Here is a 27,806-nt window from a genome sequence, read left to right as displayed (position 1 = left end):
ACTGCCTGTGTGATTTTTGCAACCCACTTGTGTGTCGGTCGTGTCTTCCCTCCGGTGGCAATTGGTCTCGGTACCAATAAGTAGAATCCTCATAGCTGCCTTGTCAAGGATATTCTCGAAGAGGTCACCAGCCCTGCTGTTAAACAAGAGTGTCCCACTGCATGGGGAAGTCGAATCAGGGATGCCTGATCAACAACGTAGAGCTCGGGCTCTACTGGGACAGAATTATTGGTTAGGTTTTGTTTCAATACATTTTTTCAAGAAAAAGGATTTTTTTTTTTTAGTCATTTGTGATATATATATACACACATTTTTTCCCCCTAACTTTTAAAGCAGGGACAAATATATGGTGACAGAAAATGATTTGACTTTGGGTGATGGGCACACAATGCAATCAACAGTTCAAATGCTACAGTGATTGTTCACCTGAAACCTATGTACTCTTACTGATTGGTGTCACCTCAATAAGTTTAATTTCTAAATTAAAATAAATAGATGATGGATGGGTGGGTGGATGATGGATGGATGGATGGAAAGATGGATGGATGGATGGATAGATAGGTAGATAGATAGATAGACAGATAAAACAGGGAGTCATGAGTTTTAGCTAGTACCTATATGCTATTTAGATTCTGAGCTTCTACTTGATAAGGGAAGGATTCAGTGTTCTAGTCATTAAGAAATATTTTTTTCCCTTTTAGCACCCCTTCTTTATTGATGCCAGTTTCTGAAACTAAAGCATCAGCTTCAATGGATAAATATGCTGTGTTTAAAGGAATTGCAGCTGACAAGTCTTCTGAAAATACTGTTCCATTTGGAGGTAAAAGTAGTTTGTGAATTCATAAACCTGTGAATGTAAATCTTTGTTTTTAGTGGCGACCTTTTATGGTAAATGTGTAAAATGCATATACAACATGCTAAGTATGTTTGGCTTAACCAAGTCTGCCTTACTTTCTTGAGTTGTGATTTCCAGGTTCCTAACCTTACTTGAGCTTCTGTCTTTTAATTCTAGAGCCTGGTGATAAATACAGTGCTTTCAGAGAGCTCAAACAGACAGCAGAAAGTAAATCTTTAGGTAAGTTTTAATTCTTTAAATGAATAAATTATTTCAATTTCTAATAAGAGATTCTTTGAAGATTCTTTCAGTGATACTACTGAATATGCCTTTATTCTATTGTGTGGAGTTTCTCTTTACTTTTTTCTTTTTTTCCCCTGTGTTTCTAGAAATTACAAGGAAGCAAGATGTGGTTCATTTATTAGAAATTAGTTTCTAAAATTTAGAGCAAACCTCAAATCAATGCAGTTTCCTCTAAAGATAGTGTTGGTCCCTTTCTCCAGAAGCCTTCCAGCCACATTAGACTCCTATGTCAAATGGGGGCTGTAACTACTTTCAGTTATTTTAATGTTCCACGAGACTTCACCTGCCAGCTGAGCAGGGATCCGTGGACTGGACTAAAGGCAGCAACCGGTCTTTTACTTTTCAGGATTTTCGAAATTGGTTATAATTTAGTAAGATGAAGTGAAAGGGTTTTCTATGCATATGTGGTTTTCATCTCTGATAGAAGGACTTAAATAGAGTGGAAAGGAATATAGAACGATAATGTGAGAGCCATATATGTAAAGGGTAAAAGTTATGTTTGGCCTGACCAGGCGATGGCGCAGTGGATTGGACTGGGATGCGGAGGACCCAGGTTTGAGACCCCGAGGTTGCCAGCTTGAGCTCAGGCTCGTCTGGCTTGAAGGCCCGCAATCAAGGCACATATGAGAAAGCAATCAATGAACAACTAAGGTGTCACAACGAAAAACTGATGATTGATGCTTCTCATCTCTCTCTGTTCCAATTTATCCCTCTCTCTGTCCCTGTAAAAAAAAAAAAAAGTTATGTTTGTAGTTAAATCCTACTATACACCTGATGTGTAGGGTTTGGATAATCCATGCACCAAATTATGTCCTTCAAAGTTTAACTGCACACTATGAAATTTGTGTATGCTAATAAGGATATCTTCATGGGAACAGCTCCACATTCTACTTTTGTGTACTGAATGCTCAAGTTTGTAATATCCTTCAACAATCATTTGTTCTCATACTTTGCCTAGGGGGTTGGGGTGAGAGTGGGGGGTGAGGGAATATAGGAAAGGTAAGTATATGTGGAAATTGAAGTAGAAAGTGTACTGCTTAAATATCTAAAAGGGAAACCCACCTTTTCTAAGAATACTCAGTCCCTTACAGTTCTTAAATTCTAGAAATATCTCCTCATTTTCATTCAAGCTTTTAGGATGTAATAACTGTTTCTCCCCCCATGCCTGTATTAGGTACTAGGGGTACAAAGATAAACCCTAGAGGAACTTTGGCTTGTTAACTTGTCATTTACTCATAGCAATGTTTTCATCACCTCTTGGGTCAAGGCAAGTTTGGAGTAAAGAGTGTGGTTTAATATCAGACTTCTTTGTGTAGTCTGGTATGAGTGATCACATGACATGTATGTTATTCCTGGGAAGGCAGTGGTGCCACCAGAATGGAAGCAGCACCTCAGCCCTGCTTTTACGGTACTTTATTAACAGAATCCCAGATTGTTGTCGCCATTTTTGTGTGCTTGCTTTCACTCCTACCTTAACGTGAACTCTGTGGCCTTCCAAGCAGAAAGTCCAACTTTGTTCATTTCAGAACATATTTTATTCTACTTGCATTTAAAAATACACTGGCCTGACAAGTATGTTAGTATCTTAGAATTTATGAAGAATTTTATGGTATTATGTTCAGAGCCACGGGTTTGTTAGGTGACCGAGTTTAATAATATTTCCTTTTTACTACCCTATAGTTTAAACCATAAATTAAAGTTGATGAGGAAAATGGTTTTTTTTTTTGTTTTGTTTTTTTACAGAGACAGAGAGAGAGTCAGAGTGAGGAATAGACAGGGACAGACAGACAGGAACAGAGAGATGAGAAGCATCAATTATTAGTTTTTTGTTGCGCATTGCAACACCTTAGTTGCTCATTGATTGCTTTCTCATATGTGCCTTGACCATGGGCCTTCAGCAGACCGAGCAACCCCTTGCTTGAGCCAGTGACCTTGGGTCCAAGCTGGTGAATTTTTGCTCAAACCAGATGAGCCCACACTCAAGCTAGCGACCTCGGGGTTTCGAACCTGGGTCTTCCGCATCCCAGTCCGATGCTCTATCCACTGCGCCACCACCTGGCCAGGCAGGAAAATGTTTTATAGAGATAAGTGACGCTGAAGATTTAGCAAAAAGTGATCTCTTTTAAAATGTTTTTAGGGGCCCTGGCCGGTTGGCTCAGCGGTAGAGTGTCGGCCTGGCGTGCGGGGGACCAGGGTTCGATTCCCGGCCGGGTACATAGGAGAAGCACCCATTTGCTTCTCCACCGCCCCCCCTCCTTCCTCTCTGTCTCTCTCTTCCCCTCCTGCAGCCAAGGCTCCATTGGAGCAAAGATGGCCCGGGCGCTGGGGATGGCTCCTTGGCCTCTGCCCCAGGCGCTAGAGTGGCTCTGGTCATGGCAGAGCGACGCCCCGGAGGGGCAGAGCATCGCCCCCTGGTGGGCAGAGCCCCACCTCTGGTGGGCGTGCTGGGTGGATCCCGGTCGGGCGCATGCGGGAGTCTGTCTGACTGTCTCTCCCCGTTTCCAGCTTCAGAAAAATACAAAAAATAAATAAATAAATAAAAATAAAATGTTTTTAGGAACTAAAACATAACAATTAGGGAGGGAAACTATTGAGGATTCAAAAGTTAACTGAAAAGCTACCTATGAAGTATTATGCTTAATGGATCTTCTGATATGCAAGCTTCAAATGACTATAATTTTCTTGAATCCCCTTTGTTTTTAAACTTGTAAACCCACCTATTTTATTTCTTTTTAACCCTTTCACCCAGCTTACATTTCTAATGGAAACGTTTACAATTCATCAGTAAGTTTAGTTTGCTGTGGTGAATTCTTTTTAAAAAATAACAAAGCGAAGATTGTCAATTTCACAGATATTTCAAAGCAGCACATAAAAAATTGGCTGCTTGTTACCTTATTATTTACAGAAATAGGTAGATTTGGAAATAAGTAGATTGCTTTCCACAATTATCAGTGATGTACTTACCTAAAGTTTTAGGGTGATTATTTTGTTTGTTTTATATCTGCTTCTCCTGTCAGTTTGTGAAATTGACTACAGTTTTATTGCTGGTACCTCTTACAAACATAAACTAGAAGAATTCTGAATGCTTTTCCTCTCTAAAGTTTTTCTAATATTAGATTTCTCTGTGTTGATAAATTATGCTGGTTAATTGGTTAAGTATCTCAGATTTAAAGGAAAAATTGGAGTGACGTCACGGAAATGGCGCGTGAGTAGCGCGTCCGACAGATCTCCCCAAAATCACAACAAATTTATCAACTAGAAACAGGAAAATTTATCTTCGGAGCATTACGAAGTTCCACACAAACTGAAAGCAAAAGGACTGTTATCACTTGAATCTGAGAGACGAGGGTGTGGAGGAAGCTACTGCAGGGACGTTCATTCAAGCCGCGAGGAAGTACGCCTGTGGTAAGTCATCCCGCACTCGGGAGCCGCGAGCAGCAGCCTCGAGCCCGCCGCCGCCAGCCGCCACCGCCGCGAGCCACCGCAGCGAGCCGCCGCGAGCAGCGCCCGGGTCGGTTGCAGACCGAGCATTGCAGACCGAGCACCGCTAACGTTCCCAGCGGCCCGCGCACGGGGAGCGGGAGAGGCCCCAGGGTGGTATTCCCTACTTGGGAGATTCTCTCCGCGGGCGGGGCACCTCACCCAGCCATTCAAGCCAACAATCAAGCGTTGGGGGAGGGGCGCGCGCAGGCAGCCTGAAATACCTTCGGGAGCACAGCTGCGACCCAATTACTAAAATTAACTTAACCCGTGAAATCTGCGCACCCTCGGTTCTAATTGATAAGATCTCTCTCAGTTCACCGACCCAAGACAAGAGGCGTGATATTTTTTAGTGCCTCTCGCTAAAGGGGCGGGGGCAACTTCTGATTGATAGAGCCTCCATATTCAGGGATAAACGCTAACAAGAAGGACTTGGCAGATAATAAGATCTATACCACACTAGTCGCAAGCAGAGACTAGTGCCTCTTCTTACCAGCCAAAACAGGCTACAAAGTGGGGAAAACCTGGGTTGAGAGGTCCAACTGAATGCTAGGCGCTGAACAGTCACCTTGACAACAATTGACTCCCACCCCCGCCTGATTACACTGGAGGCCCTGACTGCCAGAGCCCTTCCCAAAGCCTTGCACTGAGTGGGGATAGAGTGGGGATTTCCCAGCTCTTTGAGCCTCTTACTCCCCAGGCAGAAGCAGTGGCAGCCTTATAGCTGGATCACCAGGCTGCTAATTCAGGAAGGGGGGACTAGGAGAGAGAATCCACGAAAGCAAACTCTCTCATCGTTGGACCCTGCAAACGCCAACAAGCCTTGACTACCAGCAAGACTAAAGCCAATTATATGACATTGCCATAGAATCCCATCAACTGCAAATCCCTACCTAAATGTGACACAGGGGCAGAGCCTGGGGTACAGAGTCACCGACCAGGAAGAGGGAGAGAAAAGAAAAAGGAAGAAGTTAACATCTCAAAATCAAGAAAAATCCACAGACTTTACAACTTGTTCCACTAATTTTTTTTTTTGTTGTTGTTGTTGTTGTTTGTTTCTTCTATCTTATTGCCTTTATTTCCTCCACCTCGGTCCTTCTATTCTCTGCCCATCTTATGCTTCCCTTTTCTTGAACTACACTACCCATAAGTGTTACATTTTATTTCTCTTCTTCATCCTCACCCTCCTTTGGGGTTATACTCCAGGACACTTAACTCTCACTCTCTCCTCTTTTGTTTTTTTTTTGTTGTTGTTGTTTTTTGCTTTATTTTGTTTTTTTCTCTTCCTTTTTTATTTCTTCCTTCGTTTTTCTCTTTTTCTTATTCTTTCCTTTCTATTCGTTTTTTCTTTTCTCGTTTTACTTTCCTCCCATTTAATCCTCAATCACGAACAAATTAGTTAATTTGGGACTCAAGGTTTTTTTTGGCTTTATTTTTCTTTTTCGCTTTTGTTTTTGTTTTTTTCTTGTTAGTTTATTTTTGTGGCATTTTGGGTCCTCCCAACCCAAGGTCTCCATTGTATTTGGTCTTCGCTCCACTTAATACAACAGATTTTTACTTATTATTTTTATTTTTTTCTTCTTTATTATTCCTTTTTTTGTCCTTTTTTCTGGTTCCCTCTTATCCCTCTCATTATATCTCTTAGTTGACCATCACCCGCAGGCAGATCAACTTATGCTTGTCTAAGATTTTCTTCCTTTTTTTTTTTTTTTTTTTTTTGCATTTAGTAGGTCCCTACTCCCCCTTTTTTTTTTGTCCCTTGAACTCTTCACCGCAAACCAGGCCCTCCATTATAGGCACGATATTTCCCTGAGGAGGGGAGAGGAGGGAAGGAGAAGAAAGAAAAAAAAAGGGGGAAATAATAAATTATTACTGCTTTTTTTTGTGGGGTGTTTTACCCTTTGGTTTTTTTTGTTGTTGTTTTTTTTTTCTTTTTACTCTTTATTAATTCTAATTAGTGCTATCAACAAGACCATCCTCAGATGCCAATAAGAAAGAGGAAATCGAATATTATGGATACAAAAGAAAGAGAGGTAACACAAATAGATGTGGAAAAATCTATGGAGAAAAGACTTAACATATTGGAAGCCTTGGAGCTAAATGACAGAGAATTTAAAATAGAAATCTTAAAAATACTCAGAGATATACAAGAAAACACAGAAAGGCAATATAGGGAGATCAGAAAACAACTCAATGAACACAAAGAATATATTACCAAGGAAATTGAAACTATAAAAACAAATCAAACAGAAATGAAAAACTCAATTCACGAGCTGAAAAACGAGATAACAAGCTTAGCTAGCAGAACAACCCAGATTGAAGATAGGATTAGTGAAATAGAAGACAAACAACTTGAGGCACAACAGAGAGAAGAAGAAAGAGACTCAAAAATAATAAAAAACGAGAAAGCCCTACAGGAATTATCTGACTCCATCAGAAAGAATAACATAAGAATAATAGGTATATCAGAGGGAGAAGAGAAAGAAAATGGAATGGAGAATATACTCAAACAAATAATAGACGAGAACTTCCCAAGCCTGTGGAAAGAACTAAAGCCTCAAATTCAAGAAGCAAACAGAACACCGAGTTTTCTTAACCCCAACAAACCCACTCCAAGGCACATCATAATAAAGATGACACAAAACAATGACAAAGAAAAAATTCTCAAGGCAGCCAGGGAAAAGAAGAGTACAACATATAAAGGAAGGCCTATTAGATTATCATCAGATTTCTCAGCAGAAACTCTACAAGCTAGAAGAGAGTGGACCCCAATATTTAAAGCCCTGAAAGAGAGGAACTTTCAGCCAAGAATACTATACCCATCAAAGCTATCCTTCAAGTATGAAGGAGATATAAAAACATTCACAAATACAGAAAAGATGAGAGAATTTATCACGAGAAAGCCCCCACTCCAGGAAATACTAAAGGGGGTTTTCCAACCAGATTCAAAGAACAAAAGAAAACAACACCACAAGTAACAGCTCCACCAAGAACACAATAAAACCAAACTTAAACTGTGACAACAAAGGAAAAAAAAGGGGGGAGAGAATGGAGATTAACAGTAGCAAAGGACGATGAAGTGCAGAAATACTTATAAGATAGAGTACTACAATGAATATGGTAGGTACCCTTTTCATTACTTAATGGTAACCACCCTAGAAAAAACCACCACAAAAACACATGACTTAAAAAAGGTAGCAACAGAAGAAAGAAGTATGGAACACAAACAAACAGAAACAAATGATAGAAAAACAAAAGAGAAGAATCAAACTAGATACAAAACTAACAGAAAGCAATTTATAAAATGGCAGTAGGGAACCCACAAGTGTCAATAATTACACTAAATGTAAATGGATTAAACTTACCAATAAAAAGACACAGAGTAGCAGAATGGATTAAAAAAGAAAATCCAACTATATGCTGCCTACAAGAAACACATCTAAGCAACAAGGATAAAAACAAATTCAAAGTGAAAGGCTGGAAAACAATACTCCAAGCAAACAACACCCAAAAAAAAGCAGGTGTAGCAATACTCATATCTGATAATGCTGACTACAAGACAGAAAAAGTACTCAGAGACAAAAATGGTCACTTCATAATGATTAAGGGGACACTGAATCAAGAAGACATAACAATCCTTAATATATATGCACCAAACCAAGGAGCACCAAAATATATAAGACAGCTACTTATTGACCTTAAAACAAAAACTAACAAAAATACAATCATACTTGGAGACCTCAATACTCCGCTGACGGCTCTAGATCGGTCATCCAAACAGAGAATCAATAAAGATATAGTGGCCTTAAACGAAATACTAGAACACCTGGATATGATAGACATCTACAGGACACTTCATCCCAAAGCGACAGAGTATACATTTTTCTCTAGTGTACATGGAACATTCTCAAGAATTGACCATATGTTGGGCCACAAAGACAATATCAGCAAATTTAGAAAAATTGAAATTGTACCAAGCATATTTTCTGATCATAAAGCCTTGAAACTAGAATTCAACTGCAAAAAAGAGGGGGAAAAACCCACAAAAATGTGGAAACTAAACAACATACTTCTAAAAAATGAATGGGTCAAAGAAGAAATAAGCGCAGAGATCAAAAGATACATACAGACAAATGAAAATGAAAATACGACATATCAGAATCTCTGGGATGCAGCAAAAGCAGTAATAAGAGGAAAGTTCATATCACTTCAGGCCTATATGAACAAACAAGAGAGAGCCGAAGTAAACCACTTAACTTCACACCTTAAGGAACTAGAAAAAGAAGAACAAAGACAACCCAAAACCAGCCGAAGAAAGGAGATAATAAAAATCAGAGCAGAAATAAATGAAATAGAGAACAGAAAAACGATAGAAAAAATCAATAAAACAAGGAGCTGGTTCTTTGAAAAGATCAACAAAATTGACAAACCCTTGGCAAGACTCACCAAGGAAAAAAGGCACAGGACTCAAATAAATAAAATCCAAAATGAAAGAGGAGAGATCACCACAGACATCATAGATATACAAAGAATTATTGTAGAATACTATGAAAAATTATATGCCACCAAATACAACAATCTAGAAGAAATGGATAAATTCTTAGAACAATACAACCTTCCTAGACTGAGTCATGAAGAAGCAGAAAGCCTAAACAGACCAATCAGCAGGGAGGAAATAGAAAAAACTATTAAAAACCTCCCCAAAAATAAAAGTCCAGGCCCAGATGGTTATACTAGTGAATTCTATCAAACATTCAAAGAAGACTTGGTTCCTATTCTACTCAAAGTCTTCCAAAAAATTGAAGAAGAAGCAATACTTCCAAACACATTTTATGAGGCCAACATAACCCTCATACCAAAACCTGGCAAGGATGGCACAAAGAAAGAAAACTACAGACCAATATCTCTAATGAATACAGATGCTAAAATTCTAAACAAAATACTGGCAAACCGAATACAACAACATATTAAAAAAATAATACATCATGATCAAGTGGGATTCATCCCAGAATCTCAAGGATGGTTCAACATACGCAAAACGGTTAACGTAATACACCATATCAACAAAACAAAGAACAAAAACCACATGATCTTATCAATAGATGCAGAAAAGGCTTTTGATAAAATACAACACAATTTTATGTTTAAGACTCTCAACAAAATGGGTATAGAAGGAAAATATCTCAACATGATAAAGGCCATATATGATAAACCATCAGCCAACATCATTTTAAACGGCATAAAACTGAGGACTTTCTACCTTAAATCAGGAACAAGACAGGGTTGTCCACTCTCTCCACTCTTATTTAATGTGGTGCTAGAAGTTCTGGCCAGAGCAATCAGACAAGACAAAGAAATAAAAGGCATCCATATTGGAAAAGAAGAAGTAAAGGTATCACTTTTTGCTGATGATATGATCCTATACATCGAAAACCCGAAGGACTCCACAAAAAGATTATTAGAAACAATAAACCAATACAGTAAGGTCGCAGGATACAAAATTAACATACAGAAGTCCATAGCCTTTCTCTATGCCAACAATGAAATATTAGAAAACGAACTCAAAAAAATAATCCCCTTCACGATTGCAACAAAAAAAATAAAATACCTAGGAATAAACATAACAAAGAATGTAAAGGACCTATATAATGAAAATTACAAAGCATTGTTAAGGGAAATCGAAAAAGATACAATGAGATGGAAAAATATTCCTTGTTCTTGGATAGGAAGAATAAATATAATCAAAATGGCCATATTACCCAAAGCAATATACAAATTTAATGCAATTCCCATCAAAATCCCTATGAGATTTTTTAAAGAAATGGAACAAAAAATCATCAGATTTATATGGAACTATAAAAAACCCCGAATAGCCAAAACAATCCTAAGGAAAAAGAATGAAGCTGGGGGCATTACAATACCTGACTTTAAACTATATTATAGGGCCACAATAATCAAAACAGCATGGTATTGGCAGAAAAATAGACACTCAGACCAATGGAACAGAATAGAAAGCCCAGAAATAAAACCACATATATATGGTCAAATAATCTTTGATAAAGGGGCTAACAACACACAATGGAGAAAAGAAAGCCTCTTCAACAAATGGTGTTGGGAAAACTGGAAAGCCACATGCAAAAGAATGAAACTCGACTACAGGCTGTCCCCGTGTACTAAAATTAATTCAAAATGGATCAAAGACCTAAATATAAGACCTGAAACAATAAAGTACATAGAAGAAGACATAGGTACTAAACTCCTGGACCTGGGTTTTAAAGAACATTTTATGAACTTGACTCCAATGGCAAGAGAAGTGAAGGCAAAGATAAATGAATGGGACTACATCAGAATAAAAAGTTTTTGCTCAGCAAGAGAAACTGATATAAAAATAAACAGACAGCCAACTAAATGGGAAATGATATTTTCAAACAACAGCTCAGATAAGGGCCTAATTTCCAAAATTTACAAAGAACTCATAAAACTCAACAACAAACAAACAAACAATCCAATAAAAAAATGGGAAGAGGACATGAATAGACACTTCTCCCAGGAAGAGATACAAATGGCCAACAGATATATGAAAAGATGCTCAGCTTCATTAGTTATTAGGGAAATGCAAATCAAAACTACAATGAGATACCACCTCACCCCTGTTAGATTAGCTATTATCAACAAGATGGGTAATAGCAAATGTTGGAGAGGCTGTGGAGAAAAAGGAACCCTCATTCACTGTTGGTGGGACTGTAAAGTAGTACAACCATTATGGAGGAAAGTATGGTGGTTCCTCAAAAAACTGCAAATAGAACTACCTTATGACCCAGCAATCCCTCTACTGGGTATATACCCCAAAACCTCAGAAACATTGATACGTGAAGACACATGTAGCCCCATGTTCATTGCAGCACTGTTCACAGTGGCCAAGACATGGAAACAACCAAAAAGCCCTTCAATAGAAGACTGGATAAAGAAGATGTGGCACATATACACTATGGAATACTACTCAGCCATAAGAAATGATGACATCAGATCATTTACAGCAAAATGGTGGGATCTTGATAACATTATAAGGAGTGAAATAAGTAAATCAGAAAAAAACAAGAACTACATGATTTCATACATTGGTGGAACATAAAAATGAGACTAAGAGACATGGACAAGTGTGTGGTGGTTACCAGGGGTGGGGGGAGGGAGGACAGGGGGAGAGTTAGGGGGAGGGGGAGGGGCACAGAGAACTAGATAGAGGGTGGCGAAGGACAATCTGACTTTGGGCGAGGGGTATGCAACATAATTTAATGACAAGGTAACCTAGACATGTTTTCTTTGAATATATGTACCCTGATTTATTAATGTCATCCCATTACCATTAATAAAAATTTATTTAAAAAAAAAATATGTAAACCCCTAAAAAAAAAAAAAAAAAAAAAAAAAAATAAAGGAAAAATCAACTTCCATTATTTTCCATGCCTTTTTCATATGATATATCAATGTGTATATCACTTTACATGCACAACATATTCAAAGCCTATATTGTTTTAATGACAATTTTAAGAATTGGATTTTGGTTTTAAATACATTTCTATAGTTTATATACTTCTATATCTCATTTTTAGGGAAAAACAGAATTTAAAAAGTGGTTGAGGAAATTAAAGCTTGTCCTTTAATTTGCAACTCAGAAGTGGAACTCATGTTCTTAAATAAGTGATGTTGGTATGCTATATTTATATTTGGTTTATCTCTGCACTTCACCACCTGGTATTACCTAGATTTTATGGAAGACCGACCTTCAAGCACGATTAGAAAACCAAGATCACTTGCATCCCAGCCTCATACCTATGATGATAACAATGGCCCTGGCCAGTTGGCTCAGCGGTAGAGCGTCGGCCTGGTGTGCGGGGGACCCGGGTTCAATTCCTGGCCAGGGCACATAGGAGAAGCGCCCATTTGCTTCTCCACCCCCCCCCTCCTTCCTCTCTGTCTCTCTCCTCCCCTCCCGCAGCCAAGGCTCCATTGGAGCAAAGATGGCCCGGGCGCTGGGGATGGCTCCTTGGCCTCTGCCCCAGGCGCTAGAGTGGCTCTGGTTGCAGCAGAGCGACGCCCTGGAGGGGCAGAGCATTGCCCCCTGGTGGGCAGAGCGTTGCCCCTGGTGGGCGTGCCGGGTGGATCCCGGTCGGGTGCATGCGGGAGTCTGTCTGACTGTCTCTCCCCGTTTCCAGCTTCAGAAAAACAAAACAAAACAAAACAAACAAACAAAAAAAAGCAATGATAATAAAGAATAGAAAAACTAATAAGAATCATGGCTCCAGATTTTTATCAGCATCTTAACTGAGTCTATTTAAATGTTTATGAGTACCGATTTTCTTTGATTAAAAACTTAATGAGTCCTGGTCGGTTGGCTCAGTGGTAGAGCGTCGGCCTGGCATGCAGGTGTCCCGGGTTCAATTCCTGGCCAGGGCACACAGGAGAAGTGCCCATCTGCTTCTCCACCCCTCCCCCTCTCCTTCCTCTCTGTCTCTCACTTCCCCTTCTTTAGCCATGGCTCCATGGCCACTGCCTCAAGCGCTAGAATGGCCCTGGTTGCAACGGAGCAATGCCCCAGATGGGCAGAGCATCTCCCCCTGGTGGGCATGCCAGGTGGATCCCGGTCAGGCGCATGCTGGAGTCTGTCTGACTGCCTCCCCGTTCCCAACTTCAGAAGAGAAAAAAAAAAACCTAATGAAAAATTCTGTCACAACCCCATCCTCAGAATAGCATAGTATAAACTAAAAGTTTAAATCATATCATTTGAAAGTTTGTTTGGTTGTTTGTTTTTTTATAACAGAGACAGAAAGAGAGTGAAGAGAGAGGGACCAATAGGGGCAGACAGGAAGAGAAAGAGATGAGAAGCATCAATTGTTTGTTGCGGCATCTTAGTTGTTCATTGATTGCTATCTCATATGTGCCTTGATCAGAGGGGCTACAGCAGAGCGAGTGACCTTGGGCTTCAATTCAGTGACATTTGGGCTCAAGCCAGTGACCATGGAGTCATGTCTATGATCCCACACTCAAGCCAGTCACCCTGCGCTCATGCTGGTGAGCCCATGCTCAAGCCGGTGACCTCAGGGTTTGGAACCTGGGTCCTCTGCATCCCAGCCTGATTCTCTATCCACTGCGCCTCTGCCTGGTCAGGCCTTTGAAAGTTTTAATAATAGAGTTGGTGTGTATTCAAATCCCTTTGCATTTTAATAAATGCGCAGTGAGATGACTGATTTCAAGAAAAACCCAGGTACTGACAGATTTTTTTGTGAGATTAACCTTCTGTGCTGGAGCATATAGGGAGAAGCTGCTTTACAGAGTGCCCTTAGCCAGAAGCTTTGGAAATAAGTAGATTGCTTTTCAAAATTTTTCATCAGCCTGACCAGGCTGTGGCATAGTGGATAGAGTGTCAGAATGGGATGCAAAGGACCCAGGTTTGAAACCCCAAGGTCGCCAGCTTGAGCACGGGCTTATCTGGTTCGAGCAAGGCTCACCAGCTTGAGCCCAAGGTTGCTGGCTGAGCAAGGGGCACTCTGTCTGCTGTAGCCCCACAGTCAAGGCACAAATGAGAAAGCAATCAATGACAACTAAGATGCTGTAACAAAGAATTGATGCTTCTCATCTCTCTCCCTTCCTGTCTGTCTCTCTCTGTCTCTCTCTGTCTCTCTCTGTCCCTGTCAAAAAAAGAAGTTTTTTGTTTTTTTTTTTATCAAAGTTGTCTTTAAATTAATGCCTCCAGCCTGACTGGGTGGTGGCACAGTGGAAGAGCATCAGACTGGGATGTGGAAAACCCAGTTTCGAGACCCCGAGGTCGCCAGCTTGAGTGAGGACTCATCTGGTTTGAGCAAAAAGCTCACCAGCTTGAGCCCAAGCTCACTGGCTCAAGCAAGGGGTTACTTGGTCTGCTGAAGGCCCGTGGTCAAGGCACATATGAGAAAGCAATCAATGAACAATTAAGGTGTTGCAACATGCAACGAAAAACTAATGATTGATGCTTCTCATCTCTCCGTTCCTGTCTGTCTGTCCCTCTCTCTGATTCTCTCTCTGTAAAAAAATAAAATAAAAAAATAAATTAATGCCTCCATATACTTGAGCAAGACCACCTAGTATCTAACTATATGCTTAACATGCTGAGTTAAACAAAGTGTTGTACATACTAAATATTAGATGCAGGGTTTTTTATATTTCATTGGTAACTATGATACATTTTTCCTGATTGGTCACCTTATAACACATTTTATCTTTAAAGGGCCACTGTTTTAATATGACTCTTCAGCAGTGATTTTTCATTCTATTATACCCTTGGCTGGCCAGACATTGTGAAGTCCTGCAAGCAGTGCTTTGGCCAACTGAAGGGTCTGGTACCAGGAGACTTATCACACTGAAGGGAGCAAATGGAAGTAATACTGTTAGATGTTACTGGTTTGATTTTTATTTTTGTATCACTAATCTTCAGTGTGGGAACAAATAAGTAGTTTTTACGGGGAGATTTGGTAGCATTTAAATTGTGGTTAAATTACATCAAGCCAGTGAAGGAAAAGTCTATAAAAAGTATATATGCTTGTCATGTAGTGTGCTGTGCATCGTGTTGTTTTCAGCTCAGCATTCTTCCTTATTTGGCTGTGTTTTTTGTCTTTCAGGAGAAAACTTTGCAGAATTCAGATCTGCAGGGGCTGATGATAGTTTCACCGATTTTAAAACTGCCGATAGTATATCCCCACTAGAGACACCAATGAAAGACAAAACCTTTCCAGCAGCCTTCCCTTCAGGAACTGCACAACAAAAACAACAAACACAAGTGAAAAATCCTCTGAATTTAGCAGATTTAGATATGTTTTCATCAGTTAATTGCAGCAGCGAGAAACCACTGTCTTTTTCAGCAGCATTCAGTGCGTCAAAATCAGTTTCTACACGACCACAGTCAAAGGGCGCTGCTGCAGCCACAGCAGCTTTGGCATCAACTAAGTCTTCTAGTCTGGCTGATGATTTTGGAGAATTCAACCTTTTTGGGGAATATTCTAATCCAACATCTGTTGGAGAACAGGATGACTTTGCAGATTTTATGGTTTTCAGTAATAGCTCTGTTTCATCTGAGCAAAAGGCAGATGACAAATACAATGCCCTTAAAGAGGACACTGGCCCTGCTCCTCTAACCAGCAGCTCCAGCAGCACTGTGAAGAGTGGGCAGAGCTCAGCTGCTGCGTCCACCAAGTACGATGTCTTCAAACAGCTCTCTCTGGAAGGACCTGCGCTAGGTGCTGAGGAACTGAAAGATAACACTCCTTCGGGAAAAAGTGATGATGATTTTGCTGACTTCCACTCCAATAAATTTTCTTCCATGAACTGGGACAAATCCCTGGGAGAGAAAGCAGTGGCTTTCAGACACACCAAAGAAGACACTGCGTCGGTGAAGTCCTTGGATCTCCCTTCCATCAGTGGCAGCAGTGTCGGCAAGGAGGACTCTGAAGACGCACTCTCTGTTCAGTTTGACATGAAACTGGCTGATGTAGGAGGAGATCTTAAGCATGTCATGTCTGATAGCTCTTTGGATTTACCAACAGTTAGTGGCCAGCACCCTCCTGCCGCAGGTGAGGAATTGGTGAGATTGCTCTGGTGATGGTGGCGTAGCTTTCAGAGATGGTTCTGTGGGTGTTGATTTACAGACCAGTAGGGCTCTGGCTCTTAACCTTTATAAAGTTCTAATAATTAACTTCTTTGTTACCAGTCCCCTTAAAGCAGTGTTAAATTTGAGTCTGTGGACACTTAGATGTGTGGATACTGTGAATACTCTGGCACATAGACTGGATAGCTAAAATATTTTTATTTTTGAAATCTAACACCGACTTGGTGTTAGAGGCACATAAACGGCTAAATGAACCCCACATCGCCAGAAATTTTTATAAAGACTTTTGCAGTGTCAGTAATATTCCTCCATTTCTGTGACTGAGATCAGTGTTTCTCTCTCCTTTTTTCTTTCTTTAACAGCTGCCAGTATAGTTTTCTGTTTGGTTTACAGAAACTGACTCTTGTTAGGTTAATAGAGTAAGAGTGTCTAGCCAGTTGTACTGCTATTTGCCACGACCCTACAGAGCAGAAGAGGGAAAGCACTGTGTGGACGTCCTGGTGCCCGAGTCTGGCAGGAGGAGGGCAGGACTTGTCAGTGGAGTTCAGGTTCGGTTTCCAGTGTTAACTCTATTATTGGAAGTATTAAGTTGTAACAGATCTGTAGATGGTGGGTTAGGGTAACTATTCACTTTCTCCTAGAATGCTTAAGAATATCTTATAAGGGAGCCCTCGTATTAAAGTTCTGTATGGATTTACATGTAGCAGTTTATTCTCCAGCTTAACTTCTTGTCATAAAAACTAGATTCCCAAGTGTCCTAATTTTTATTTTGTTTTGTTATTTCAGATATATATATATATATATATATATAAAGATAAACATATTTTGTGGCCTTTAATAGTGAGAAATATCTCAGTGTTACTGTATTATTCTAGAAAATGTATTATGCATATGAAGGGTTTATTGTTTTTTAACTAGAGAGGGACATATAACACCCTTCCAAGTTTACAGATGCAGGCAGAAATTGTAAAGTGTTAGGACTTTTGCAGTCAGAAAACAAAATTGCATGTGTCCTTTAGCTACTGAAAAAAATGTAGGAGGTATCCTTAAACAGGGTGCTGAGGCAGGCGCAAGTTATCAGAGACGTGTGCTGCGCGTGGCTACTAGCTAAGGCAGTTTTCCAAGTGCAGCAGGCTGTCTGCAGCGCTCCTTGTGCCCTGACTCTGCTTCATTTTTCTGTACTGTTCCTCAGATGGTTTCCTTTTTTTGTTTGTTTGTTTTGCAACTGTTTGTTTGATAGAGTGAATATGTTTCTCTTTTTTGTATGAGCTGCTTGAGCCACAGCATCTGGTGGTAAAGTCCATTTTCTGAACAATACCTGATTTTTATTTTAAAATCTTATAACAAGTAAACTAGCCTTCTGGACTCTGAAATTATTAGAAGATATTTTTCTGAAAGTGACTCTTATATTCTTTCACAATGCCAAGCTAGATGTCTTCATGAGATGACTCTAATCTGGGTTTAGGATTTTTTTTTCCATTTTATTTGGGGAGGGGAGGTTGGTTTATTGACTGACTTTACTCTGATTGATGTGTTAAAATAATATTCTGTGCTCATGTTCTTTTATATGTGTTTGGAACATTCCCCGCTTGGAACCTGTAATATTCAAGCCAAGTCTCTTTAGTTTGAGGATATTCTTAAAAACATATTGTTTCCTCCTTTTGATCTGTAAACCTGTCTGAAAGGAGCAGTATCCCTTTAGAGCGGTTGTTAAAAGGGGTTGTTGTCTAACCAGTGAACTATATTGTTGAGCCAAACTGTTGCTTTAAATGCATTGTGGAGGGTAAATGGGAGGGACTTCACCAGGGAATTGGGTTTTGACTTATCCTCATGTTGACCACAGTATCTCTTGCTCTCTTAGTTTGAAGGTTAAAGGTACTTCTTGCTGGATAAATTAGAATTGGACTGATGAAGAGAATAAAATGGAGTAGACTGCTGTTTCTGGACCTGAAACCTGTTTAGAAACCCTAACTTAACTCTGAGGGGATACTGTCTCTTTTAACTCTTGCTGTAATCCTTTGTATGGAAGGTAGATAATGCTAATAACATTGCCTGATTTCTCTGCATATTATTACATTCAACCCTTTGAGCCCTTGCTGCATATAATTTCAGCTAGGCTGCTTTGATCCCTCCACCAAATTTAATCTCTCTGGCACCAAAGCATCTGGATGTGCGGTCATTAAGATATCTGGTTTTGTTGGCAGCTAAGAGCTTACCCTTATTTGTAACACTCAAAGCATTAGCAAGATTTCTGTAGCTACCTATCTACCTACTTGTAAAGTAGCTCTTCTTTGACATTGAAAATCTTTGTATTTTAATCAGCACCTTTTTTTTTGTTTTTGTTTTCAGCTGCTTTTCTGATGTCTTTTTTTCAAGTTAGACATTTTCAGTGTGAATGTGCCTTTTGAACTTGCTTTGGTATATTCTTCTGCAAATACTGATTTGCATGCTTATTCTGATGACTTCTTTTCCAGCTCTCCTGTACCACTCTTTTGTGATCTGTAAGTCCTATGTTAATAAATAATTCTTTGGCATATTTTGAAAGCGTGGGGATGTGTGTGATTTGTACTTTTTCAGGGTTAGACCAGAGAATTCCCTGGTCCATCTCAAATTTAAAGCAATAGCATCTCCTGTGATTAGAGGGTTTCCCCTTTTGTTTGTTTTGTTTCCTCAAACTCCTTTCTCCTAAGAAAAGTATTGGTGTATTTTAGGCTTTTCCCTTACAATTTCATTGAGAAAAGTTTTTAATATGGTACTAGATTAAAGTATAACTATAAACATTTAAAAAAATTTTTTTAGATTGTTATTTATTCATTTTTAGAGAGAGAGGAGAGAGAGAAAGAGAGAAGGGGGGACGAGCAGGAAACATCAACTCCCATGTGTGCCTCGACCAGGCAAGCCCAGGATTTCAAACTGGTGACCTCCGCATTGCCAGGTCGACGCTTTATCCACTGTGCCACCACAGGCCAGGCCTCTATAAACATTTTTAAAATGTAAACTGTACACTATTTTACATATTAGTAAATTTACTCTTTTAAAAAATTTTTCTTTTATTGATTTTTAGAGAGAGAGGAAGGGAGTGAAAGAGAGAGAAGCAGAAACATTGTGCCCTGACCGGGGATCAAACTAGCAACATCTGTGGGTCAGGTCAAAGCTCTAACCAACTGAGCTATCCAGCCAGGGCTACTCCTTTCTTCTGGTGAAGAAACTGAGTAGATTTCATTGCTTAGTAAAGATCACAGCACTTGTCTCCAGTAGAAGTTCTGTTGTGAGGAGAGGGGAAGGGGAGGGCGGACCTAAGAGTTGAGTACTGGGCAGAGGGAGACACAGCTGTTAATAACTAGAGATCTGTAAATGTAATTTAAAATAAAGTTTCAAATGGTATTGGGATGGACTTCTGAGCACAGTAAATGTAAACTGAATTTAAATTGATAATCTCTATAATGGAAAGTGCTCACTGTTAATACCAGAAAGTCTTCCGGACTGAGTTGATTTGAGTTTGAAATTGGGTACTCCATCCTCTGATTGTAGAACATGTTATCTTTGCAATGAAGAATGTATTATGAAGCTGTTCTCGGTGGTTTTTTTACTTAGTCCATAAAGCAACTTCTGTTTTTAATTTTTTTAAATTTAATGAGTTGACATTGATCAATAAAAGTACATGGGTTTCAGGAAAAGATTTCTATAGCATATGAACTATTTATTGGCTTGTGTGCCCATAACCTAAAGTCAAAACAAGTTCTTAAAATGACTTTAGAGGATGTCTCAAAGTAGACTTCTAGAATGACCCACAAAAGTTAGTAAGAATAGGCCAAAATTGGGAAATAATTTTTTTTTTCATTTTAGAGTATAATAACAAATCTTGGAAATGTTGTTTTCAGATCAGAAAACCTTGGGGGGAAAATAGGTTGTTTCTATAGTTGAAATTTTTTTCTTACAGTTTTAGGATTTGGTTCTTTGTTCTTTTTAAAACTTTGAGACAGTGCCTGGCCTGTGCTGGCACAGTGGATAAATCCTTGACTGGAACACTGAGGTTGCCAGTTCAAAGCCCTGGGCTTGCCCGGTCAAGGTACATATGACAATCAATGAACAACTGAAGTGAAGCAGATATGAGTTGATATTTCTTGCTCCCTGACCTTCTCTCTCCTCTCTCTGTAAAATCAATGTGAGTATTTTTAATAGGATTCCTAAAAGATCACTTATATTATCTGAAATACTATTTGAGGAAGAAAACATTGCATATTAGGGTTTAGATGAACCCTTAAGAAAAGTTGGGTCTGTCATTTAAAATATCGTGTATTGCAGAGCATAATGCTTTAGGAAGTTGAATAGTACTTGGTTTTAAAAACCTTGTGTACTGCTAACTGATTTGGATGACAGAGGTTTGGTGTAGTCTCCATCTAGAGTGATGATACCAGATGCCCTTTATTTAGGATGTTCTGATGCCGTATATAAGACCACTCTTGGGGTAGCTTTGGCTAAGATATTCCTTTGTCAATGGTATTATCTAATGCAGTGGTCCCCAAACTTTTTACACAGGGGGCCAGTTCACTGTCCCTCAGACCATTGGAGGGCCGGACTATAAAAAAAACTATGAACAAATTCCTATGCACACTGCACATATCTTATTTTAAAGTAAAAAAACAAAACGGGAACAAATACAATATTTAAAATAAAGAACAAGTAAATTTAAATCAACAAACTGACCAATATTTCAATGGGAACTATGCTCCTCTCACTGACCACCAATGAAAGAGGTGCCCCTTCCAGAAGTGCGGCGGGGGCCGGATAAATGACCTCAGGGGGCCGCATGTGGCCCGCGGGCCGTAGTTTGGGGACCCCTGATCTAATGCTATATTGTTCCATCTGGGACAGTTTTATTTAACTCCTTTCAGCATTTATCTGAGCAGGCTGCAGAAAATGACTGGATATAACCGTGTGTAAAACAATCACATTCACAAATTGAACAATTAATGGTTCCAGAATAACATTTACTCTCAGGAAAGAAGTTTTTTGTTGTTGTTTTGTGTGTGGGGGGGTGTGTGTTTTTTTTTTTTTGTGACAGAGACAGAGAGAGGGACAGATAAGGATAGACAGGAAGGGAGAGGGATGAGAACCATCAGTTCTTCATTGCAGCTTCTTAGTTGTTCATTGATTGCTTTCTCATATGTGCTGTGACTGGGAGGCTACAGCAGACTAAGTAACCCCTTGCTCAAGGCAGCGACCTTGAGCTCAAGCTGGTGAGCCTTGCTCAAACCAGATGAGCCCACACTCAAGCCGGTGACCTTGGGGTTTCGAACCTGGGTCCTCCGCATCCCAGTCTGACACTCTATCCACTGTGCCACCGCCTGGTTAGGCAGGAAGTTTTAATAATATAATAATATAAACTTACAAGAAAGACTTAAAGAATTCTATGCTATAGGTTTAAACAAAAAGACATTATTTTGTTTACCCCAGTACCAAGTTAAGATACAGACCTGAGAAATTATACAAATGTATTTATATTCTGTAACCACTCTATTATTTTAAAAGCCCTGCTTTTTGAAAGTAGCAAATGAATAGATAGAAGACACTGGTATTGTCAAAGAAACTGGGCTAAAATAACTCAAAAAATCAAATTTTTTTATTTTTAAAGAGCCGCTTCTAGATTTCTTTTTCTATCAGTTGAGTACTTGTGATAACTGTTTCGGGAAATGCTGGCCCAGTAGCTTTAAGAGCACGATAGGATCCTATGCATGGGAAGGTCTCTGTGTGCCACCTTCTCCCCTGCATGACCAAAAGGCCCCAATTGTAATTGCCATCTTCTAGGTTCATTTGGTGGTAGTGGTGTTTTTTAATGAGATTTTTTAAAATTAATTTATTATTTTTTTAATGAGATTTTTTTTTTTTTTTTTACAGAAGCAGAGATAGACAGGGACAGACAGACAGGAATGGAGAGAGATGAGAAGCATCAATCATTAGTTTCTCGTTGCGCGTTGCAACTTCTTAGTTGTTCATTGATTGCTTTCTCATATGTGCCTTGACCGTGGGCCTTCAGCAGACCGAGTAACCCCTTGCTGGATCCCAGCGACCTTGGGTCCAAACCAGTGAGCTTTTTGCTCAAACCAGATGAGCCCGCGCTCAAGCTGGTGACCTTGGAGTCTTGAACCTGGATCCTTCCTCATCCCAGTCCGATGCTCTATCTACTGCGCCACCGCCTGGTTAGGCTTTAATGAGATTTTTAATGACAACCAAGAGCAGTCCCTCTGTATGTCCTGACACCATTTGTTGGCCTTCCAGCCTCCTCTGACTTCAAGTATCCACAGTATTACTGCTTTTCTTTATTGAACTTCAGGCACTGACAGGGAGAGCTGATGGTGCTTACAGATAGCGTGGATAGCATTTAAACCATAGATTTACATGAATCAGTACAAAAGGAGAAAGGGAGGTTTCTATTGCTAATTAGAAAACACTGCAAGGCAGTCATGCCGCAGCATTTTCCTGTTTCCATCAACAACACCTATCAGGGTGTTTGAGATTTATGGAACCCTCAGGCCAGGCTTTCTAAGTATTAGAGAATATGAATATGACTGATCGTGGAGGGTTGGACAGGGTCAGGGTGGGAAGAAGTTGAAAGATATAAATATTTCATAGTTTGCTTTGGTAAATGAAATTTGGATTAAATCAATATTGGAAATGAAAAGATAATTCTTTTTTTCAAAGACTCCTCCCAAATCCATTGAATATTTTTATTGCTATATAAAATACTAGGGAATAGTATCCCCTTTCTTCTTTTCCAAACCCCTTTCTCAAAAGCCTGTAACTCATAATCATGTGGACATATGTTTACAGCTCCAGACAAAGTCTGTGGAAATTGGTATGGCCTTCTGTGTCCTGTAGAGGCAGCTCACATTCTTTATTCCAAGATATACCTTGTTTTTCAGTGGCAGTTATGCAAGAGACTGATAGAGTTACTTACTAGCATAAGCAAGAAATCTATGTCATGATTTGAGATGCAGGATGAAAAGATTGTATAGTATATTCCTTTGGCCTTTGTAATGGGACATTCCTGGTTGCAAACAAACATGGGTATTAAAGCATACAATTTGGCCTGTTATCTTGCACGATTGCAGTTTAAGCTAGCACAGCCCCACAATTCTTTAATAGAATTGGAAATGCAGTAGTAATTTGCTCATTTTATTGCATCCATCCTATTTTTCCCTTTTCTCTTGGCAATTTATAGAATTCGGTTATCAAATTGAAAACCCATCTTAAGCAACTTCAGTGATTACAAGATAAACTGGGGGTTATTTCATATTATTTTTCCACATACGGTTTCCATCACTTATATTGTAGGTCTTACAGAGTCTTTAATATTTGTAAGACCATCCTACAAATAGATATAATTTGACTGGTTAGAAAATGTAGAACTGTTTACATGGGAAATGAGGAATTTTCTTGGTTTAACTTACCCTCAGTAAACTGATTTACCTCATTTTCTTAGAAAATGGCTTACTAGTATTCACCATGCCAGGAAGTACTACTCTGTTTCTATATCATACATAAATGCAGGAATAGATTGTTCTCTCATTCCTATGTAATTTCAATTTTAGTACTATCTTTTGGTTCAAATGAATTGCACTTCAGTAAATTATTTTTTTACAGTATAGTAGCCAATAAATAAGAAAAGTAAAATTTAAATATCAACCTCAAGGCCTGATTTTAGTATATCCTATATATTTACTCTTTTTAAGTATAAAACATAAGATTTAAGACCAGTGGTATTATTAAAATACTTTTTCAGCTAAGGTAATACCTTATTGTTTATATATATATATTTTTAACCTTGTTTTTGTTTATTGTTCCATAATTGCACAAAAGGGTCTTTTTATTGCTATAGCAACTTGATTGTAATGTTTGAACTAGATAGAGCTTAACTTGTTATTATTTTATTCATTTTAGAGGAGAAAGAGAGAGAGAAAGAGAGAGAGGAAGTGGGGAGGAGCAGGAAGCATCAACTCCCATATGTGCCTTAACCAGGCAAGCCCAGGGTTTCAAACTGGCAACCTCAGTGTTCCAGGTCAACGCTTTATCCACTGCACCACCACAGTTCAGGCCAAACTTAACTTGTTATTAAGTTTATCTTTGTCTCTAGAAAAATTGCTACTCTTTCCTTGGATGAGATTCTGGGAGCAGATCATAATATAGTTTCCCCAAAGAACTTTCTGGTAGGGTCTAATAATAAAAATATCTGTATTGTGGGCCGTGGCTGGTTGGCTCAGTGGTAGAGCATCAGCCCAGTGTGTGGATGTCCTGGGTTCCATTCAGGGTCAGGGCAGGCAGGAGAAACGACCATCTGCTCCACACCTTCCCCTCTTCTTTCTCTCTCTCTCTTTTTTTCTCTCTCCCATCTCCCACAGCCATGGCCCAATTTGTTCGAGAGAGTTGGCCTCAGGCACTGAGGATGGCTCCATGGCCTCTGCCTCAGGCACTAAAAAGAAATATGCCCCAGATAGGCAGAGCATCGCCCCCTAGTGGGCTTGCAGGTGGGTCCCAGTGTAGGTATGCGGGAGTCTGTTCCTCTGTCTCCTCCCCTCTTCTTTAATTAAAAAAAAAATTTTTTTTAATTTGTATTGTGAAACATTCTTTGAATATACCCCTGGAAGAGGAAGACGAATCTTGTATTTAACTTCATCTGCCTCCTGATTGAATTTTACCTCTTTTAAATCAGGCTACCTTCTAAGGAAGTGTTTTGCCTAAAGTCTTTTTTGAAACTGTACATTTTTCATCTGAGTCTTTTTTCTTCCTGTTTAATGAGCCAAATTTGAAGGGTACCATTTACATACAGAGTTTTGAAGTACAAGGGTGGCCTGATGCGTGGTGGCACAGTGGATAAAGCGTTGACCTGGAACCCTGAGGTTGCCGGTTTGAGGCCCTGAGCTTGTCTGGTCAAGGCACATATTGGAGTTAATACTTCCTGCTCTTCCCCCTTCTCTCTCTCTCTTCTCTGTAAAATGAATAAATAAAAGTTTTTTAAAAAATGAAATTTAAAGTACAAGGGTGGGCAAAAGTAGGTTTACTGTTGTTCATATACATATGAATAATCCAATAATTAATAAATAATACTACAAGTATAAACTCTTTGTTTTTCATACAAAAGTGGGGTCCAGGGGAGAGTGTTGTCAGGGAGGAAGGGACAGGTTACCAAAGGCTTGGGGTTATTAAAATGTTTTGACACAGTAACAGACCCCTTAAAGTGATCAGAAAGACAGAAAAATAATGGAAAATTTCTTTCTCACTAAAGACTTTTCTTCCTTTTATTCTTTCTTTCAGATTTTATTTATTGATTTTTAGAGAGGAGAAAGAGAGAGACAGGGAGAGGAGCGGGAGACATCAACTCGTAGTTGCTTCTCAGATGTGCCTTGACCAGGCACGCCCAGGGTTCCGAACCTGCGACCTCAGCGTTCCAGGTCGATGCCTTATCCACTGCACCACCACAGGTCAGGCTATTTGTTTCTAATGATTTTCCCATGTAGCCCTAAACTGCTTGCCATACCACACACTGGGGATAAGTGCCTGTGGGTCTCCTGCAGGCAGTGGTCCCTTGCCCAGCTGGTTTTAAACTCAAGGCCAGGTGTTTTTACCGTCAACATCTTTCTGTTCCTCTTACAATTCCAGATTCTCACTTTTGTTCAAGACCTGCTGCTTCCCTGCAGTGTTCCTAATGCCTCTATCATTTACTTGCAAACAGCATCTTTTGGGGCTTGTGAAATCATAACCTTGCCAGTGCTGTGCCAGTTCTGACCTGAAACTGGCCAGGCAGGTGAGAAATGGAAATAGATGCCACCAGTTCTGGGAAATGGCGAAGCCAAGCAAAGGCTTAGTGAACTTGAACTCACTCATTACAGAGATGAGGAAACTGAGGCCTAGGAGGAGGGAGGGCCTGGATGATCAGTGAGAGAGCTGGGTGAGACTCTGGGTGCCCGAATCCCAGTTCAACATCATCGCTCTGCTATCCTCTGTTTGAAGTAGGCTCACAGTCAAAGTCACTGTTGCTCTTAAGTGTGAGAGGTTTGCCTACTTTGGAATCTGTGTCTAGCTACCCAACCAGAAAGTAACATCAAAGACCAATGAAGAAGAGAAGGGGGTCCTCCTGCAAGTGTTTCCCTTTGTGTGTGACCTCCTTTCTTTCTCCTGATTGCACCCAGCTGTGGACTTGCGTGGCTCAGAGAAGAATCGCAGATGAGTGAACGTCAGAAGAAGGTAGTGGCCTCATATCACTCACTCAACCATCTAGGGAGACTCTCCATCCACTACCTGGTGCAGCCGCCTCATTTTATACAAGCTAGTGAGTTCTGGAGAGGAAATGTGACTCACTTAGGATGGCCCAGCTAGTAAGCAGCAGTATTGGGACTTGGATATGAGTCATCTGGGTCCAAGGCCGGTGCTCATTTAAATAAAACAGTTTTTTGCCCTGTCTGGGTAGCTCAGTTGATTAGAGCATTGTTCCAAAACTCCAAGGTTGCAGTTTTGATTCCCGGTCAGGGCACATGCAAGAATCAACCAGTGAATGTATAAGTAAGTGGAACAACAGATCGATGTTTCTCTCTTTCTGTCTCTAAAATCAATCAATAAAAGTTTCTTTTAAAAAGTTTTTAAAATAAAATTCACTTTCAAACTTGGGAAAGCATCAATGGGGACCCTAATTAAAACTCATTTATTCAATCCATTCATTTAACAAAGACTGATTGAGTGGAATATGCTAATATATATTGACTAGGGCTGCATAATATGATTGCCTGGCAGCAGCAGGCGCCACTTGAGGTTTGAGGCTGTAACTTTAAAGTGTGAGCCGCCAGCATAGCTGTGTGTTTTTCTCCACCCTCACCCAGCGGCACAGGGTCAGGCACTCAGTGAGTGGCAAGTTAGATCTGACCCGGTGAGGTTTTGCCAAAGGACTATGATCAAGTGAAGGAGGGATGGGAGTTGAGAGTGTGCAGTAAAGTGGTTAAGATGGATAATCATAGGGTTTAAAAATGAATTTTACTTTTATAACATATTTTCAAACTCCACACAATGATTTGAAGCCAGGTTGTGATTGCTGTTCAGGTTGAAACAATCATATTGCCATCTTTGTTGAGAAGCTGCCTTGAGTGTTTGCCTGAGCTAGTTCAGCTTGTAGACGGAGGAGGTTCTACTTGATCTAATTTCTTGTTTGAGCCAGTGCTCGACCCAAGAGCCTCAGGACTTTCCTTCCTCCGGAAGGAGCCTTTTGAGACAAACCTAGGGGCCAGTCCAACGCTCAGGAGCTGCAACTCACCTTGTAAGCCCTTGCAGAGCATTACTATGGAAGTCAACAGTTGGCTTCCTATTTCAGGGAAGGATGTATTTGTTCTCGAGGCTGCCTTGTGTCCTGGGCTCCCACTGGGAGGCTAGAAAGCAACCACTCCTCTCCCGACATTGTTTTTTAAATAGCCAGGGCAGTTTGGACTCTTTCACACCAAAAAACAGTAGTACACTGAAGCCGAAATACAAGCCACTCTGCTTTCCCTTCTCGGTGTTGTTGTATGTTTG

General features: G+C 39.9%; 1 protein-coding gene and 1 long non-coding RNA gene across 2 annotated transcripts; both read left to right on the top strand.

The window, feature by feature from the left end:
• The first annotated feature begins 1,035 nt into the window (after nucleotides 1-1,035).
• LOC136391381 (synergin gamma-like) lies at nucleotides 1,036-18,756 on the top strand. The gene is made up of 3 exons (XM_066363028.1): nucleotides 1,036-1,075; nucleotides 15,271-16,218; nucleotides 18,603-18,756. Exons 2-3 carry the CDS (start codon nucleotides 15,363-15,365, stop codon nucleotides 18,659-18,661), a joined length of 915 nt encoding a protein of 304 aa, XP_066219125.1. The 5' UTR covers nucleotides 1,036-1,075; nucleotides 15,271-15,362; the 3' UTR covers nucleotides 18,662-18,756.
• Nucleotides 18,757-25,585: 6,829 nt separating this feature from the next.
• Nucleotides 25,586-26,671, top strand: LOC136393573 (uncharacterized). Its single transcript, XR_010749100.1, has 3 exons — nucleotides 25,586-25,732; nucleotides 25,984-26,055; nucleotides 26,441-26,671. It is a non-coding gene; the product is annotated as an uncharacterized lncRNA (long non-coding RNA).
• The last annotated feature ends 1,135 nt before the right edge of the window (nucleotides 26,672-27,806 follow it).

This window comes from Saccopteryx leptura, chromosome 2 (genome assembly GCF_036850995.1).
Source record: "Saccopteryx leptura isolate mSacLep1 chromosome 2, mSacLep1_pri_phased_curated, whole genome shotgun sequence".
In the NCBI taxonomy this organism is placed as follows: domain Eukaryota; kingdom Metazoa; phylum Chordata; class Mammalia; order Chiroptera; family Emballonuridae; genus Saccopteryx; species Saccopteryx leptura.
This window is presented reverse-complemented; position numbering and strand designations above follow the sequence as displayed.

Bases quoted from the DNA above. Each gene is read 5' to 3' on its own strand.
- LOC136391381 (XM_066363028.1), top strand. From the start codon at position 15,363: ATGAAAGACAAAACCTTTCCAGCAGCCTTCCCTTCAGGAACTGCACAA. The intron at 16,219-18,602 runs GTGAGGAATTGG...TTTTGTTTTCAG, and splicing joins CCAGCACCCTCCTGCCGCAG to CTGCTTTTCTGATGTCTTTT.